Consider the following 19,052-nt stretch of genomic DNA (forward strand, 5'->3'; position numbering starts at 1 on the left):
AATCAACACTGCACCACGCTCCACTTCACAGCCTATTACACATTCCAAACAAATTAAATATAAGGGGGTGTGATGGGGCGAGATGGTATTTTTGTGGAGCCCCAGCAGCCAGTGCAGGCCACGCATGCGGTAGAGGTTCATTAGACAGCTCAATAGAGCCTTGTGGAATGCGCGAGGAGGCGCATCACTCCATTGTTCACCAGTGGCTCCTCTGGGAATGGGCTGAGTACATATCAAGAGAAGACGAGGAGATGAGTAACAATGCTGCGCCATCAAATGTAATGGCATATGACAGCCAGCCCAATGTCTGGATGCCTCTATTGTAGAAACCATTGAACTGTACAAACCGTTGACTGCGTGGAGAATCGGCAGTGCTGAGAATGCCAGGAACTCGTTTATCTTTCCCATTTTAGGAGGTTGTGTTCCTGGTTTGGCTGAACTCTTGCCACTGGTTAGCATAATGTTTGTGTGCGGACTGCGTTGGAGCCGGAGCTGTGGCTGTTACAGCGGAGGCTGCATGTAGCAGGGGCCGTTGTGGCCCCAAGGCCTGTCAGTTTACAGTGGTTTGGACTTTCCCTCTTACTCCTTTATCATTCTCTTTTATTTTTCTCCCTGGACCCAAGCCATCAGCGGTAACAGCCACCATTGTGTGTTGTGAGGTTCAGAGCAGCATTCTAATGAAGTGCCGGACCTCATCAGTGCACTTCAACTGCCAGCAAGTCAGTAACGGTCGAGCCTCACGTCAAGCTCCCCACAGGCTTTGTGACTGAGCTCTGAGTAAGCAAAACATGTATCTATTAGGTCTAGTTATTCAGATACAACATAAGCTAGTGAACAGGATCACAATTTAAAATCAAAAAATCGTGTCTATCACTGTTGAAACATTAGGATTATCTACACTGATCCAATGTCATCAACAATTGCAATTATGAGCCACAAATTTGTGGATTTACTGAAATTACTTTTCTGCACTTTGATTTGAAATGCATCACTGTTACTGTACATATCTGTAGCTGGAAGCTCCCATCAAACCTTCAAAAAAAATCTGTTATAGCATCACTCAGTTTTCAAAAACCCAACAACTGTGATGATTCCTTACAGCAGTTAAACTAAATAAATCAAAGATGTCCTGTGCGAGCTCCTCGCACTGCCACATGTCAGTGTAATCTGAATGGTCAGCCAGCACTGATAGAGCTCTACTAAAGAGCTGTCAGAGGGAATCATTAATCCCAAAAGGCAGCGTGAGACAGATGGTATGATGATGGAGGATCGATGCTCTACCCGGCTTCCCGACAGCTTCCAGCGGCCGGCCCAGCGGCAGGAAGTGGGCTAATCCCTCAAAAGAAAGTTCCAGACTAAACACGCAAGAGGAGCCTGAGCCATCTCTCGCTCCCCCAGCCCCCACAGCAGTTCTGTATGTACTGCCTTGTACAATGTGGATGGTACTGGAGGGGGTTAAAAGGAGAAAGGCAGAAGTAGGGTGTTTGTTCCTGTGTTTCTGGTTGAGGGAAGCTTTATGAGGACTTTGACCTTCCCCCTCAGGGCCCCTCTAAGAGGTCCCCAGCTGCAGGACGAAGGGGGTGGAGCTTATATGAACTATACATAACTGTCAAAGAAGCCCCAGTTCTTTTGAAAAGGCCCCAGAACCAGATCCCTCTCCAAATGAAGGTCTGGGTGGCAGCAGTGTTCCCAGTATGGAGCACACAAAGGGAAAAGGGAGGAACGAATAAGAGTAACGAATTTCAGACTGTACGGTCTTATGCTCCATCCAAGATAAATACAGTTCATATCACATAATACACTAAACCTATGGGCTATCTTGAGTACCGTTCCTGCAGTTCATCTAATGCACTTGAATGATTGTGTTCTTCCCTTAGCAGAAATGTTTTCTTCTTAATCAATATTATACTGTGACAGTTACAATCAGGTCTGACTGTCAATTGGCATCAAAGTCAGCTACAGTACCTCTATACATCAACACTCATGCTGCAAGCTGTTTCTCTAAGGTACCAATGCTTGGAAAAGGGCCAATGGCCTATGGTGTCATCAATCACTGGCTTTAAGGCTCACCGGGGTCCTTATTTGTCCACGATGTTGCCCAAAGAACTGTCATGTGTGCAACTTTAACCACAGTCCCTGCAGCAAAACAAATTACAGCAGTAACACATGCAAAGACACACAGTCATAAGCATATATCCACTACCCACATTTGCACACGCACACTAACAGACCCACACTACGCAGGTCACTGTGACAGCACATTGGGTCATTAAGAGAAAGAGTGCTTTTCTACTTCGGTGACTTTCAGTCCACTCCTGTAAAAAGCTGCTTATAATCTATTCAGTAACTCTATTTTCACCATTATTAGCACTTCTGCCATCGTTTGACGTCATCACTAATAATCAGACCTGGCTGATCATGGTTTCAGGAGACAGGAGAGAGGTGTTTATGTCTCTTAAATTAGAGCATCAAGTTGTGTAATAAACAAACTGCTGCAATTATGCCATCACAACACCATCAGGGTATGAGATCATCATGTAAATATTGTCACTACAATAATTACAGCTATGATGTGGCCGCCAGCACAACATTATCTAAAGTGTTATGAGTTCTACTTCAGCAGCTTTCTGGCCAGCCTCTATCAATGTGCCACTGAGCCTCTGCTTTCTTTGGGCGAGTGTATTTCTTATCAACCCGATCGAAAACATGTCTGTTGTTGCTGGCTTCCAGCAGCCCAGATAGAAAGGTGTTTATTGGACACAGTCAGGGAAACCATGAATCCCACTCCCTTATAAACAGGGCTACCCTGTCCGTAGCCTGCAGACAAACACTGAGTAAATAAGCCGGGGATCCAATTGATGTTGCCTTGTAGCCTCCACTGTGTGTGTGTGTGTGTGTGTGTGTGTGCTGAGAGGAGAGTGGGCTGATATCATGTCTATACTCTGTGGAGAATGTAATGTATTTAGCAGCAAGAAAAAGCACAACAAACTCTCAATCAACCACGTTGTCATTGAGAGGTGATCAGAAGTTCATTGTACAAAATGTAAACCAGGGGGAAAAAAAACAATGTAATGTTTTCAAGGATGTGCATGAAGTATATGCATGCACTCAGGATTCACACTGTATGCACCCTGCACATGTTTCTGACAACAGGCACACTGGAGAGCTGAATAGGGAAAAAAAGAAAGAATAAAAACAGCTCCAGCAAGATAATAAGCTGCCATCTCATTAATGTGCTACTTCTTCTCCCCAATGCCGTTTCCAAACATAGCAGTATGAAGGCATCCATCTCCAACATTCGTTGCCCCCCCCCCCTCCAGTCTTCCAATTTACTGCCACTCACCTTTTTTTAATTCCATCAGAGTGATGATGAAAGCTGAGAGAGCATTAGAGTGTCTTCACTAGTGGTCAGACACTGAGTGAGTTAGAGCAGGCCTGCATCGGTCACACTGTCAGCCAGCCAAATGGGTTAGGACAGATAGAGGGGAAGCCAAGGCAGAGGGGAGGAGGGGGCGATCTGTAGTGTCAAGGGCTGAGTGCCATAGACCCCTAATGCTCCACAGAACACAACAAAACCAAACCAAAACCAAAACCTGAGGGTGAGTTCACATGATACGGTGTGAGAACATGCAGTGCACTATGTGAAGTAATGTGTAATACTTGCTGGGGTCAAATAGGATTTTCACATATTTTTACGTGCTTGTTTAAATCCACTTGGTGGATCAGATGCTTGGTATAATGTTACATCAGGAGATTTCAGATAAAGGAAACCGAACTGTCTTTTAAAAGATTCATAATTGTAGCATTGAAGAACGGGAACTGTCTATCACAATATATGATAAAATAGGGACATGATTGTGACTATTTTTAGTATTGATTAACATGAGGATTCTTTTTTTTTTGTGATAAAAATCTCTTAATCAAAATTCTCAGGTTCACGCTTATCTGTCGTCACTATTTGCTGGTTTTCTTCATCCTCTATGATTGTTAACTGAGACTGTGCTTAAGACGGTTGGTTGGATAATCCAAGCAGATTAAATATGACAATGGGTTCTGGGAAATTGTGAGGAGCATTTTTACTATTTTCTGGTTCTTTTACTAGTTCGTGGACAAAACAATTAATGTTTTAATCAAAAGAATAAACTGCATGTTAAACAATGGTGAAACACTAATTGATTTCATCTTTTTCTATATAATTTACTAGTTACGAAGGTAAATTGGAACCAAAGAAATATAGAAAATCTTTGTATCTAAGAAGCTGTGGGCATTTGTGCCTACTATGGCTTTAAAGAATAGTAGTAAGCAGATGAAAATAAGAAAATCATCGTAAGCACACAGAGGTAATGAAAAATGTGATATTGAGAAGGACAAATTATGACACCATGTATAATAAAACAGTTTGTTATGCGTTTGGTACTCACAATCAAGTATTTCCAAACTATTTGACTGAGCTCTTCCATATGTTGTTGCTGTACATGCTGGACTGAGGCGTATATACATGTCGGGTGCTGAGGGTGCCGTGTGGAGGTTCATATATGGTCTCAGCTGTTCACATGTAAATTCAGTTCAGGTTACTTAAAACCAAAAACGGGCACCCAGTGAAAGAAGTAGGTGGGCGGGGTGGCAGATACTGTAACATGTCAAGCCATGTTGTGTCATGGGTCGTGCGATGAGAGCAGCCATGGGAATGGTATGGAAAACATGGGGAGTATGGCCAGGCTGTGTGATGGGAAGGCCATCTGGTGTCACCAGTCACCAGGCACCTACCACCATATGACCATACCCTCTCGCCTTCAAAACACAGCAGGCACTCGTGACCTCCACATCTCCCATCCTGCACCCAACCCCCCCCTCAGTAAATACCCCTACCACTGATGCAGTCTCCACAGCTAATGACTGTTCATATGTTTCCGGTCACTGCCATTATTCTTCTGTGACCTCCGCTCCCCAAACAAAGCCACTCCTCATGCTCTACATGTCTTCAAATATTGATCTGCACATCTTCTGCAGTCACATTATGGGAGCCAGAGGAAAGGACCAGAAAAGCTGTCATACAAAAACACCCCCACGGAAAAAAAACGCGGCAAGTTTGGCAGATTTTTAATTTCAGTAAGAAATCAAACAGCATCAGAGAGGGGGGAACGCTCAGTAGTGCAGCTGAAAGCCCCGCTAGCTGTCAGGAATCTGGCAGTAACCCGCAGTCTGGAGACAAGACCTCCTTTAGTCTCTGGCTGAATCACTGATGAATTATTTTGTTATTCAGACAGGTCCTTCTAGCTTGCGGAGGAGAAGTTAAGCCATTTTTTTTTTTTGATAGACCTTGGCAAGATGATGACTACTGGATTATTCATAATGTTTTCCTTTCTCCTTTACGACAAATCGGTTCTTCTATTTTTCATGAGCAGAAGATGCTACGGCCTCTGAAACTCAATTCTGAGGACATGGGCGCTACAATGCTGGTGTAAAAATAAAATAAAAGACAGTTTATATTTAACTCAGACATGGTCTGGTGCAGGCTCCCCCACTAATTGAGGGCTATGCAGTAATCTTCAGTGGGCTAAAACTCATTTACCGTAAGCTCTGCTGCAGCATTAAGATGAGGTCAAGACAGACCAGCATCTCTCTTATCTGCCTGCCATCTACATTTTATTGAGTATATATAGTTATTTTAAGTTATTGAACACTCTGGGGACATGTAGAATACATTATAGACCAAAAGTGGCAGCTAGAGGAGGTTCAAATGACAACCCACTTCCTGCTCCAAACTGTTCTTAAAGGCCCGACAGCAGTAACTAAGCATGAGCACACACAGTGGCATCCAAAACAACTACATGGAATCAATCCATATAACATTTTGGCTGAAGTGTGACTTGGTCACACATGGACCATCTTTTCCCTGCAGCCCAAGCAGGTGCTCCCTAGCGGAGGAATGTCCAGCCAAGTTGAAAAGGTCGCGCCATGAAGCCGGCCTGCCCTTAAGTATGCCAAGTATCTCAGTCTTACGGGGGTCATGGACGCTTGGGGGGTAACCCGCACCTCCCTGACCCATTTTGGGATGCACCTTGAGAGGACGTACTCTCAAATTGTTCACATGCCTTTCATCCCATTCACATAATGCAAGCCAGGATTCCAGCAGATTGCATTTTCCTGGTTTTGCTCCATCAGCTCGTGCTTAGAGCGCAGCCCTCAAACTTATCTAAACCAAGGGATGAAAAGAACAAACAGTGTGTGAGGGAGAGAAACAGCTTCTGTTTTTGGCACAGGCTCCTCCAGTCATCTGGTGGAACTCATCCACTGGGGCAACTGTTAATGTATTATTATCGGAGCAACATAGAGGGCTGACAGAATGTTTTTGTCTGCCAGACAGGGGTTTGGAAACTCCACCCCTCCCAGCCCAGCGTAAGAGAACGGCGCTGATGAGAAGTTGACCTTATTCAATCAGATTTTTTTCCTCCACTTTCTGTCTGTCTTCCCTTATCGTGCGTCTGAGTGCTGCCAAACTCGGCGGCGAAAAGAGCGCTGTGATGGTGTAGGCTGCCTGTGGATGCGCTTCAAACACGGGGAAGACTTCCAATAATGTATGCACATCATGCCCTGGTACGCACACGCCCACACAGACAGTATCACACTCACAAGAGCTAACAAAAGCACATTCTTGCGGTATCTGTGCAAGCGAGAGACAAAAGAGTTTAATGCCATGTCTCTCACACAATTGGCACTATAGCCCATAGGCGATAAATCCTGGCCTGGGCTCATTCAGAGCCTCGCAGGCGATGATCAGGGACAAACTTTCCATACTTCACTGCTTGTCCCATGATCACACCGGTCATTCTATAGGTGGTACTGACACATCTGAGCCCATGAATGTGTCAGGCAACTCATAAGTCACAGTGCTGCCTCAGCACACACACATAGATAGATACACACACACACACACACACACACCACTAAACATATCCCATGGTCTTGACTATTTACAGAATGAAATGGTCACTAAGTGGTAGAAGTACATTGTCCTTACTGTGTCTGATGACGTGCATCAGCCTGTACACATGCAGCCATACCACATACACACCACACATCCATATGTGCACACACACACACTCACACACTCACACACACACACACACACACACACACACACACACACACACACACACACACACACACACACACACCTCCTGAAGGACATCGATAAATCAGAGATTCTCTGCTCTCATGTATTAAACTGGATCAAAAACAAAAAAGCGACGTTCCCGGATAAAAATGATGAGGCACGCAACAAAATCCAAACAATGGGGAATCAATGAGGAGGAGAGAGAGAGAAGAAGAGTCAGAGGGGCTGAAGATACGATGGGAGGAAAGAGAGGAGACCGACAGACACAGCAACACTAACCTGTTTCACTTCAGCAGGCATGGTTCAAAGTCCCCCCCTTTCGTTCCCGAAGAAATGAAAACCTCCCGGGGAAAACGTGTGACAACTACTTCCTCCTTTCGGAAAAGTTCTCCTTTCCCTCCTCTCCTCCTCTCGTCTCCTCGCGCTTTCCTGGTCTATTTACGCTGAGTGTTCCCTCTGTGAGCGCAGAGGCAGCAGCTCAGACGCAGGCAGCCATCCTCTGCTCGGCTCTGTCAAGCCACCAGCAGTTAGCTGCGCACACACAGGACGTGCGGCCGATTGCCTTTCAAAATAAAAGCGCCGCCGTTATGACCGCTCGCAAGAGGCAGCTTTACGAATGTGCTGCACGTCTCCTTGCAACTACAAAACAATGGCAGGATTGAAACGACCACAGAAAAAACACTGGTTGAGACTTGTCCAATGAGGTATTGAGGCTGCTGTTACTTTCCATGTTCCAACACTTCGACCATGTTAACCTAGCAGAACAAATCAAGCAACAAACCAAGCTTGGCTGCTTCGAAATCATACAGCAGCAGTTAATAGTAGTTAATAGTGCAAGTGCAACAATGGTGGAATACAGCGTCTGCCTCCCAAGCACGGGCCTAAACCAAAGCCTTTGTGGGAAGTTGCTATAATTAAAACTGCATTTTCTGTGACATAGTCAAAGGACTTAGTCATTTACATCAATAGCAAAAGCCTCAAAGGTTGTACTGAAAAACAGAAGGAATGGCCAAAACATTTACTGTGAAGATGTCACAAGAAAGAAACCATCATCAATCGTTTTCACTGAGTTTTTATCCCCTCAGCTTCTGCACACCTGTGTCGGTGCCCAGGGGCCCATCATCCCATCATCCCGTAATCCACCTGTGGTTAAGTACATCCTATGTTGCCAAACTTACACAAACGTCTTCAAATAAAGGGCCAGTTTGATGCTACAGTTCAGTGTATAAATTAAGCATGTCCGTTACAGTCATACTTTCTGCTGGATATATTGGAGGTCTGCAGGTGACACACACACCTATGATAAAGTGAGTTACTAGGTGTATATTACTATTTCAGTAGTAGAGCCGTACGTGCCAACAGGCATTCCTTCCAATAATATGAGAATGTCAAACTGACGGAGGGATTTGGATTCATGACCAAAGCAGAAAGCTTGTATTTCTTTGACAGGACACAGTCGCTGAGTGACTGGCAGGGGTTGCGTATGGCTTTTTTTGTGGTAACTAATGCTTTTATTTTGAAAGTAAATTCACCCTACATCCAGCGTAATTTTGCAGATTCAAGGATGATTAGACAGCTGAAAAGGGGGGATCCTTCTTTCTCCTTTGCCGAGATGCTGTATGTATGTATGTATGGAATGGAGAGAGACGTAGGCCCCTGCAGAATCCCCCCCCCCCCCCCCTCTAACGAAAGCAGGAATTCAAGAAAAGGAATGGAGCTGAACTAAAGTGTGCGCATTTGCACACACACACACACACAAACACTCACTCAACAAAAAAAAGTTAGCCAGAGAGAGAGAGAACAAAAACCTCCAGGCCTGAGTGAAAGGGGGGAAAGAGGAGGTGTGCTAATAGAAAGGAGGGTTCCCAGACAGCAGCAGGAGCTGGAAGTGTATCTCTCTCTCCCTCTCTCTCTCTCTCTCTCTCTCTCCCTCATTGGGTCTATGTCTGGCATCTTAGTGGGGTGGGACCAGCTCCCTTTAAGCACTCCAGCTGCGTCTGTCTGTCAAGCGCTCAACCCCTCCCCCTTGTTGGCATAGACAGAAGAGAGAAACCAGGAGAAAGAGGAGGGGGGAACAGGGGCTCACACACCAAACAAAAGTTGCCCCTATTGAAGCCAAGGCACCCAGCACTCTGCAAATTTTTACACCATACACACACACACACACAGCTCTTTTTCTCTTCTTCTTTGTCCCGTTCCTCTCACTGCACTTGATATAAGGGAGGGGTGGGACGTACGTGAAAGAATTCACATTCAACTATCTAACTGTGACCAGGACTGAGAGGGAATGTTAATCTAATAACGTAGATGGAAGCTTAGCTAAGGATAACTTTGAGAGACGTCTGGACTTACAGAGGAGGGAAAAAGAATGACTGGACTAAAAAAAAAGACAACAGAGAAAGGAGAATTCCCAAATGGTGGGGAAACGGCTGAGATTTTGCATTCCACAAGCCTGGCATTTCATCTCCGTTACTGCTCCATTTGTTCTTAATGAAGGACCTGGCCCACCATGCACCATTACCTTTAGATCTATTTACTTTCAGCAGTACCATTAAGAATTCATCCAACCAACACAACCTCCAAAAAGTGGTTTGAAAAAAAAATTCTCGTAACTTTAATTGTGGTGCGTTTCTTTCTCCCATGTGATTTGCAATATCACATTCCATTTAAGCCATTTATGCGCTGAGCACGTTTCATAACCCTGTTTAAAAATCCATTAAGTGCTTTGGAATACTCATGGGGGCAGATGAGAGAAGACGTATTCCTCTTTATTTTCTCTAAAAATCTCTACGTGCGTGTTTTACCTGTGCCTATTTTTTTTGCCAGTTTTCGACAGTTACAAATTACAATTTGGAGCTGATGATGGCACTAGTTTAAGGATGGCCCCAGTTATCACAATTCACCCTGAAGGGAACGAGAAATTGTGTTCCATATGGCCATGGTCCATTCACCGATTGTTGACATTTCACTGAAACCTACAATTTCCAACCTCATTAGAAATTCCAAGAGATAAAGTCAGGTCATTAGAATTCATCTACAGAATTCAACTACAAATTCATTGGAATTCATCCTCTGGGAACTAAAAATGCCTGCATAGTCATTCAATTAGATGTTAAGATATTTGACTGGCTAAATGAAAACTTTGACCTGCTAGTGGCACAAGATGTCAAGTATCACCAAAGGCGTTAGGCTACATCCTCTGGGGACCATGAATGTATGATGGTAATCCATCAAATAGTCAAAAGTTAATAGTAATTGTAGGAAACTGCCAAATAAAGTAAAAATAAAGAGGTCAGGCTGTAGTAAACTACATATCCATAAAAGTATATTCAATATTCTATTTGAAAATGATTCCTGGAATGTGTTCAACATCAACAGGTTGGTGATATATACTGCAGGAATACACGCTACTGTCAGACAAAAGCTATTCACTCTTGGGTCTAACCAACCTGTGAATGTGCCTTGTAAGATAAATGTACAAGGTGTGTGAATAACCGAGGAGTTGTAATCAAAGCTCTAGAAGTCAGCTATACTCTGTTAGGATGTACGATATGAAACAGATGGTAAAAAGGTTCATGTTCAGCAACAAGGTGTACTTTGACAGCCAGACACCTCCAATGAAGCTACATCTGTTAAAATCATGTTTTTCTCTCCCGTTCAAGTTGCCAGATGCATAGAAAAACAGAAAGACCGAGACGCAGAGGCAGATACAAAAAGTAGTGGAAGGGAAGAGCAACTAGCAGTTTAAAAATATGACGTTTCATTGCAAAAAATGGTTTTATAATCTTCAGTTTCAAAAGACACTTTAATGCCATCTAATTTTCAATAGTACTTCAAAAGGTTTTTCGCTCTGCCAAGATTACATTTCTTGGGAAACAGTGCTCAACTTTCAAACTATACACAAAACAGGTCCATAAAAAAAGGATTTTAACAATAATACCAACTTTGCTGCTCTAAGTCCTTTAGGACAATCACACTGCAGTGTGCAGTGCACTGTAGGGACGCTGTTGAACATAATGCATGTGTGAGAGTCTACAGGGCCAAGATGATCTGCTTTGCTACAGGCTGACTGCTGTTTATTCTAACAATGGCACAGCTTGTAAAAAAGCCCTTATCTAATGACTCTTACTATGATTTTTTGTTTTCCCCTTGAAAAATGGCTACTCAGCGATGCAGAGGATTAGCATCCAATCTATTGGGGCTTTTGTCTTGCAAAAAGGCAATTTTCCCTTCATTTAGGAAAATAAAGCACTATTTAAATGACATCCCTTCAGATAAAAAGGTCCTATTTTCTGTTTTTATGTCGCAATACTGTAATTGCACAGCAAGATTTGTTATACAACTATAACTGGATTAGGCTTTTCCTAGTTTTTCATCTTGTCATGCATAATTAGGACAATGAATGCACAAATAACAGAATCTGAATCAGTCTGAGGCTGACATGCAGCTAATTCTCAACTTCTTTTTACATAAGCTGAACATACCCTTCGGATTTGGAATGCAGTCCCTTCTGGTTGTTCAAGGTTATATCTAAAAATGATAATATTTAATCAGTTGTTCCATGGCCTGATGCCCACCTATCTGCCAAATTTCATGAGAGATTCTTTTTATCCTTTTGAGATTTATTGTTGACAGATGGGCCAATTAACTGGCAAAATATCTCTTTTTAGAGGTAAAATTCAATTTTTTAGTATATTTACATGTTGGCTCATGATCCACAGCTTCTTGGCAGATTTTCTAGCCTCTTTATCTGACAATCATAGTTGTGTCATGGGTTTTATTATAGATACAAATGATAAAGATCCGCTCCATTTGTAGTTGTGATTCATAAAGAAAGATAAAGTTAAAATGTGATGTGTGTCTATACATTGAACATGGCTGCATTTGGTACATGTGTCCTTGCTCAGTCTGGAACGATCAGCTTGAAGAAAGACTGTAAAAAGTAATGCCCGTCTTGTCACACATTCCTGCGATATTACCATCAACCTCTACACAACAAGAATCACTCTCAGACACTCCGTGTGAGTCAGTTCACACGCAAATCATTATTTCTTTCCACTTCACCCTTTTGAAACGGTCCAACACATAAAGAGCAGCCTACCTTCTGTCTGCAACGCTGAGACACAAAACAGCAAAGGTTTGCAAATTCCACATTCACTGAACACACTGATGTTTCTAATTTCTATGATGTGATGGTATACCACCAGTAGACTACTATTGCTGCATATCCCTCCAATACACACAGGTGGGGCGAGGATTTACTGGAACTAACAAATACCAAGGGGTTTGCCTCTGCTAGCATAAAATAGAACTGAGATTTTAGGCCAATTCCACGGAAAGTACCCAGCTGAGAGTTATAGCTGCCCCTTCTGAGTTGATTCATCTTCTATTTAGCTTTGGTTGGGGGGGGTAGTTGATTTGCTTTAGCTGTGTTTTTAAATTCGAAGTTTGAGCTTCTCTGAATTGTGAATGCAACTCTGGTATACAAACACCGTGCACAAATGCCCATTTGTATTTCCTAATTAACATTAGATCCCAGAGCCAGCTTACATGTTTGCATGCTTTTGCAGCTTATACTGTGTGTGGAGAGCCTTGCTGAAATGACTTGCTTTACTTGAACACAGACCTGAACCTTTATTAAAGAACACACTGGGGTGAAATTGAAATGAAATGTTCAACTTAAAGTCCCTTTTTCCACCAGGGCAGCTGGAATTCTCTGTCCAGTAAAGTGTGGCTGTACCCCTGCAAACCTCTAAAAACAAGGCTCCGTGCTGCTTCTGTTCCTCATTTGATGACCATTTACATGCTTGTAGTTCATGTAGTAAAAATGTCGCACCAGTATGTTAAACCCATGAGGATAATTAAATCAAGACTTTGAAGAGCACCTCCAGCCAACTATGAATTTCTGAGACTGTTTCCAATTTAGATTTTTTTTCAGGTGAAAGGGGTCAGCCTTGTTTGGTTATCCTGCTGGACACTGGGAAGGGTGAGGTCACATTCCTCGGGCGGCACTGGGGTCCTGTGAAGGAGAGGGCTTTTATTTTTAACACATGGGCTACAATTTAGCCTCTGAACTTAATGGCCGGGCCCAACAACAAGTTTAGACTACCATGGTCATCTTCAAGTGCATATGCGGACTATCCACAAACCGACCGCGGCAGTGCCCTTCAGAGATATTTACCCTGTCTGTTCACCTATGCAAGTACACAGAGAGGATGTCTGGTAAAAGAAATGGAAGCAGTTTTCAGATACCCCTCTTAGTGCTTTTAGTGAGCATAATGGTTTAATGGATTGTGATCAAATAGCAGGTGGGTGTACCAGGACAGGTATTAAGTCCACTGGCGCTGGTGCTGATTTGAAGGATGAAGGTTTGAGCCACCCCTGAGGAATATAAATAGACCACAGTACAAAAGGCTTTTCTGCTGCCTCCCCTTCAAACCTCTCTCTCCATGTTCATCTTAACAAGAAGAATATGCACAACCCCAACCTTGAGTAAAGATCCCTGTCCTTCCACGTCATCCCTTGTGCCGAGCTGAGACACAGAAAGGACTTCCTCCTACCTTGAACAGTTAGCAGTGTGATTCATGGGCCATTTCCTTAAACTTGACTCCTAATGTTGGAGTGGGGTGAATAAAAGATAACCTGGAATATAGTTGGCACGCTCTGCACATTTCAGCTTAAATTTAAGAAACGTAGTAAGAAGCCTTTAGAGTCCTTTAGACCTTGGCATGCTGTTAGAAGAGGCTGAGAACTGAACCAACAACTGCAAGATTATTGGAAAATCCACTCCTCTGTCTCATTTACACCTGCCTCCAAAGCTGTGTTTCCCTACCTGGGGTTCTGGGCCCTCACAAGGGGGTTGAAAACAGGAAAAAAGATTATTTATGTTTGTCTTTTGGACACCTCTATTTGGGCCTCTGATAATTCTATAGATTAAATAATTGGAGAGGAAAAACTTGTTTTTTGAGTGAACCCCTCACAAATGTTAGATTTGATATAGATATAGACTATGCCGTCAGTGATGAGGAGTCACATGAAACTTCGTGCCAAGGGGTCACACGAATTGAATTATTTGCAGCTCAAGAATGTCATATTGAGGAAGGATGTAATGCAAAGCTGCATGCTGTGTCTGTATCTGTTCATGTCACAAAAAAGTATGTTTTATATGTTTTTTCTATTCACCCTAGAATGGGGGGTGCAAGAAGAAGTCAGAAATGGTCTAAATTGTTTTCTATTGGCTTTCCCACTCTTCCTGGATATGTGCATAAGTTTCCCTCCATGGGCCATGTTGCATTGGTTTAAAGACGGATGAAAATAAAATTAGTTGTAAGTGCCTACTTTTACTTCACAGTTCCTGTTAACTGTGTCTGCCGTTTCTTCTCTACTGCCAAGTCACACAAGATGTTGTCAATACCAGGATTACTATTGATCCTGAATATAATTCATTTTTTGTTATTTCCAAACAAATGTATTTATTGGCACATTTGTTTATTATCAATCAATCAATCAAAGAACCAGCTACTTCTTTACAAACAAGTAGTAACATGATAGAATTTAAATATGACTATAAAATAAGAGGAAAGTGGCGTAGGAGGGTACGGGAACAGTGTGGCATACAGAAATAAACAAAGGAGGCACTTTCACATCAAGGTAATTAGTGTGTTTATGGGAGGAGAAAGGGGTCCTAATGGCACGGTGGAGGAAGATGTGGAAAGATAGAGGGCGGAAGGGGGGCAAACTAAGGCTCATTGTTAGGCAGGTGATTTACGAGGGTACAGGGGCTCCCGGGCCCTGCCAGTGGAGGGATAGATCTTCTGTCGCTATAGCACCCTCAGCCCTTTGTGTCCATTGTTCCTAGACAGGGCTGGGGGGCTGTGCGGATGAAAGTGGGTGGAGGGCGACTGGAGCGATTGTTGGTTGAGTGCTGGAGTGCCATCGCAGAGCCCGGGCCTGTACATCTTCACCACAGACAGCAGCACAGATCAAAGGCTGCACTGTTCCCTCTCTCTAAAGCTCGCAAGCCTTTGAAAACTTCCCACAACATTTGCACAAGGGGATGATATGCCTCTGCAATGCTAGAAGCCCACTGAATATAGCATCTGAATACCAAACACCAACATTTAGTGATACCCAGAGTGCAAGAAATTATCCTGACTTTCCTTTTCAATGAAGCCGGGTGATTGTATGCACGAGATGGGATCTGTGCATGTGCTGGGCAGCGGCAGTGGGCAGATAGATTAGGCGTCTGGTGTATATGAAATGAGGTCACCTTCTCCCTTAGCTCCGAACAGACATAGTTGTCTGAGTGCTGTCTGCCTTTCTCCACACATAGAACTGTCACCATGCACCACTTGACCTTTCAGAGCCTTAGCAATAACGCTCCTTCAGGCAAAAATCAATTACCACAGGCAAGGGCAATATCAAATGAAGAAAGGGTAGGATCTTAGCATGTGAGTGGTCACATGTTGGGGCTGTCAATGGGCGCAGATTCAAAGGCGGTCCGTGTCACTGAATCTCTACCGATAATTACATCAGGAAAGCTAATGGAGTGTCTGATAGCATTGTTCTTCTGTTTCCCACATGACGGCGCAGCGTAAACAATCTAATTCTTTTCCTTGGCGGCAACTCATAAAGTGTTATATTGAAGTGAATGAGGATCAGAATTCAATTAGCAAGGTCTTAGAAAGTAGGGTAGTGCTGTTTACAAGAATCTCTCCCACACTCATTGTGCCGATACAATGGTCAAAGCATCGTGTGGTGATCTACCCTTTCATTCCCTGTGTTAACATAATACGGGGCCAGAAATCATAATATCACAAAATTATATCTGGAGCATGTTTAAACATGCTATTCTTAAGTCCTATTCAGATGTGTTCACCTCCAGCTGAGCAGGATGGCTTGGGTTAATGTCAGAGGGTGACTCATTAATGGTTGGGACTAAATCTTTATTTGGGATTATTTTGTCTCCACAAATATAAATCATAGCAAACAGCGAGCCATGTGCAGCACCAGCCAAGAAAACAACATGGAACTCTCGAAAAGTTCATCAAGGCCAACAGTCTACAGCCATGCTACTGTAGTGGTTTTATGAGGCTGGACTTTGGCACAGTGCTACTCTGAGCTAAACTCCTGCAACTAAAATGCTCATAATGCCAATAATATCAGGCTGACATTTAGCAGGTAAGGTTTAACATTTTCATCATTTTAGTTTAGCGTCTTAGCATGATACCATTTGGTAAATATCATTCAACACAATGTGAAGCTGTCACTGATGGTAATTTCATGGTATTTGGTCATTAACTAAGTATTTAAAAAATTAAAATTCTGACTTTATAATGGTCAAAGTAAACTCAACAATTACAATTTATAGTCTGGCAACCATGAATATTGAGATATTTAAATGGATTTGTGACAGATTACGACTAAGTAAGAGAATCATCATCAAGTCGTTAGGATTCATCCTCTGGGCATGTCTGCACAAAACCTCATGACAATCCATAGTAGTAGACTGTACTGGACTCAAGAGTCTGCTCTGTTAAACTCAACAAACTGAGATTTGGGGCTTGATGAAAAAAGCAACTAGTGTTGAGGGTTTCAGTGCAACTATTTGATGTGACCAATACAGGGTGCTGTGCTGATGTGTGCGAAGTAATCTCCCCCAATTTCTGTGAACTGAAGATAATTTTTCTCATGTTTATTTTCTACCCACTGGGCCCGTTCTCTCAAGCTCGCCTATGTTAAAATGCTGACAATACTGATCTAAATGATGAAGGCAGTTAAAAGTGTTAGCTGCCCGCTGGTGTTTAGAGCCAATCTGAGCACCATGTAGAAGGACGCTATCTAGATCAATGGCTTATCACTCTCATTAGGCATCTACTTGAATCTGATTTCATGAATCAGACTGTCTACTTTTCCTTTTCTGACCCCAACTTTAACTAATGGCTGGCCCCGTAGCGTCTGGCCCTGGGGTTGTGAATCTGAATCTTCAGTTACTGATCCATGCTCCATTTTAATCCATCATGCAGCCTGGAGATTCTGTGTGAGTGTGTGGGGGAAACTAAGCAAGGAGGAGATAGAGAGAGAGAGAAAACAACCTGATGCATTCCTCATTGCTCACACCTCATCATGAATGGAGTGGGTCTCCAGATGCAACACACACACACACACACACACTTACAAATGACACAGCACCTTCTGGCTCACGACTGAACACTTTTCCTCATGGGCTGTTTGCCCAAAAGCAGACACTGATCAAACCCCCCACCTGAACCCCCACATCCACTTTGCTTTGTCATTTATAGGTGTTCATGATAAAGCCGATGATCCAATGTCTGGTGATCCACTGACATCTGAAAGTGAGGCATGATTGCGTGAGCGGTATCCCCTTACACTCAATTGGGCCCCCAGTGTGCAAACAGCCAGGGTGGGGGGATTACTCTCCGATAGGTGAGGGGATGACAAGTTTACTTTACCCTGCTATACTTTTCCTGCATCATGTTCATTACTCCTTCATCAGTCCAAACTGGCGGTAAGCCCTTTAAAAATGAAAACTGACACCGACTGTTAACAAAATGTGACTGCAGACAAATACAAATGCGGGCAAATTTAGCCAAAACAGTTTCATCTCTTCAAGTCTTGCTACATAAATAATAAATGAGACAGCCTCCTTTACCAAGATTAAAGGTGATGTATCTAAGGGCTACAGGTGATGCTAGGTCAAATTGTGCTATCACATTCTAGTTAGTAAAACATGTGTACACTCCGAAAGGGTTTTTTCAAAGAAGTAATTATGCCCAAGATTAATAACAGGAGAACAGATAGACTGGGCTGAAAATACCCTCAACAATAGTATGTAGTTGTAATATTTTCCAGTAAATGCTGCAGCTGACAGTTTGAAGTGTGTAAATCAATGGGTTGCTGTGACTGCTGACATTAGTAGGGGATTACAGCCGTCTCATTTCTACATCTTACATTTTTTGCTTCTGCAGAGTCAGCCAGCATTGACAGGAGTGCTGGCCAGGACTCTAATGTCCCTCAGATGCTGGCCAGAGCCGGGCGAAAGGCCACATCCAATCAGCAGCACCACCAGACAATATCAAAGACCAGTGGGCGAAAGAAGACAGGACTGGATAGCGAGCAATGGCGTAGAAGGAGGATGCGAAGGAAGACAGAATGAGAGGTTGAATCTCATCTCATTACGGCACAACATCCAAGACAGTGGGTACAGATAAAGGGAACAAGTGCCCCAAATCACATACAAATTGAACAGAGATATTTTTGAGTTTCACCACTGATGAAAAGCAATGACCATGAGCAAACATGGCTGTGGAATGAGTTTGCTCACATGAAAGGAGCGAGCGGGAGAACGTTGTAGGCAAGGAGGCAGACACATGATAGTGCAAACTGGTGGTTAAAAGTGATGGGGGGGTTGGCCAGCATGCTGGCATCATTTACCTGCATCACCACCTGCTGCCATGGAAGTGGTTGGCTGGTAGGGGGGTTGGGAGGCAGGTTGGCGCGCTCTAGTTGCAGGGTGACGTTGCGACGCTCCTCCTCAAGAGCTCGGGTCAGCTGCTCAAAACGCGCCTCCTGCTCTTTCACTGAGGCCAGGATGCTGGCAGCCGAGCGAACATCATAGTCCTCCATGTCCAATGTTGGTCACAGTTGTACAGATCTTCCAAGTCAGGAAGGAAGGAAAGAGAAGGGGGGAGGGGGCACCAGGTCATTAAAGACACCCTGACCCTGCGGGCTTGGGAAGTGGCTCACGCATTCCTCAAGTTCAAGGTCAAATACAAGACTTTTTTATTGACCAAGATGGGACACTGATGATTTAAATAATTATCATGAACAAAAGACAAACATCACACATCAAAATGGTGCAATTAGGATGGCCCACTGGACGACGGAGGGGGGGGGGGTCATGGTACAGAAAGTC

At 43.5% G+C, this 19,052-nt stretch overlaps 1 protein-coding gene across 3 annotated transcripts in view; it reads right to left on the minus strand.

The window, feature by feature from the left end:
* Positions 1–7,595, minus strand: part of arvcfb (ARVCF delta catenin family member b) — a 97,818-nt gene extending 90,223 nt beyond the window's left edge. For all 3 annotated transcript variants that reach the window (XM_070834257.1, XM_070834256.1, XM_070834255.1), the window contains exon 1: positions 7,397–7,595. In XM_070834257.1, coding sequence (XP_070690358.1) covers positions 7,397–7,417 — 21 coding nt within the window. In that variant the 5' untranslated portion in view covers positions 7,418–7,595. The remainder of the gene's footprint in view (positions 1–7,396) is intronic.
* Between the last annotated feature and the right edge of the window lie 11,457 nt (positions 7,596–19,052).

The sequence above is a fragment of the Pempheris klunzingeri genome, chromosome 7 (assembly GCF_042242105.1).
Source record: "Pempheris klunzingeri isolate RE-2024b chromosome 7, fPemKlu1.hap1, whole genome shotgun sequence".
NCBI lineage: Eukaryota > Metazoa > Chordata > Actinopteri > Acropomatiformes > Pempheridae > Pempheris > Pempheris klunzingeri.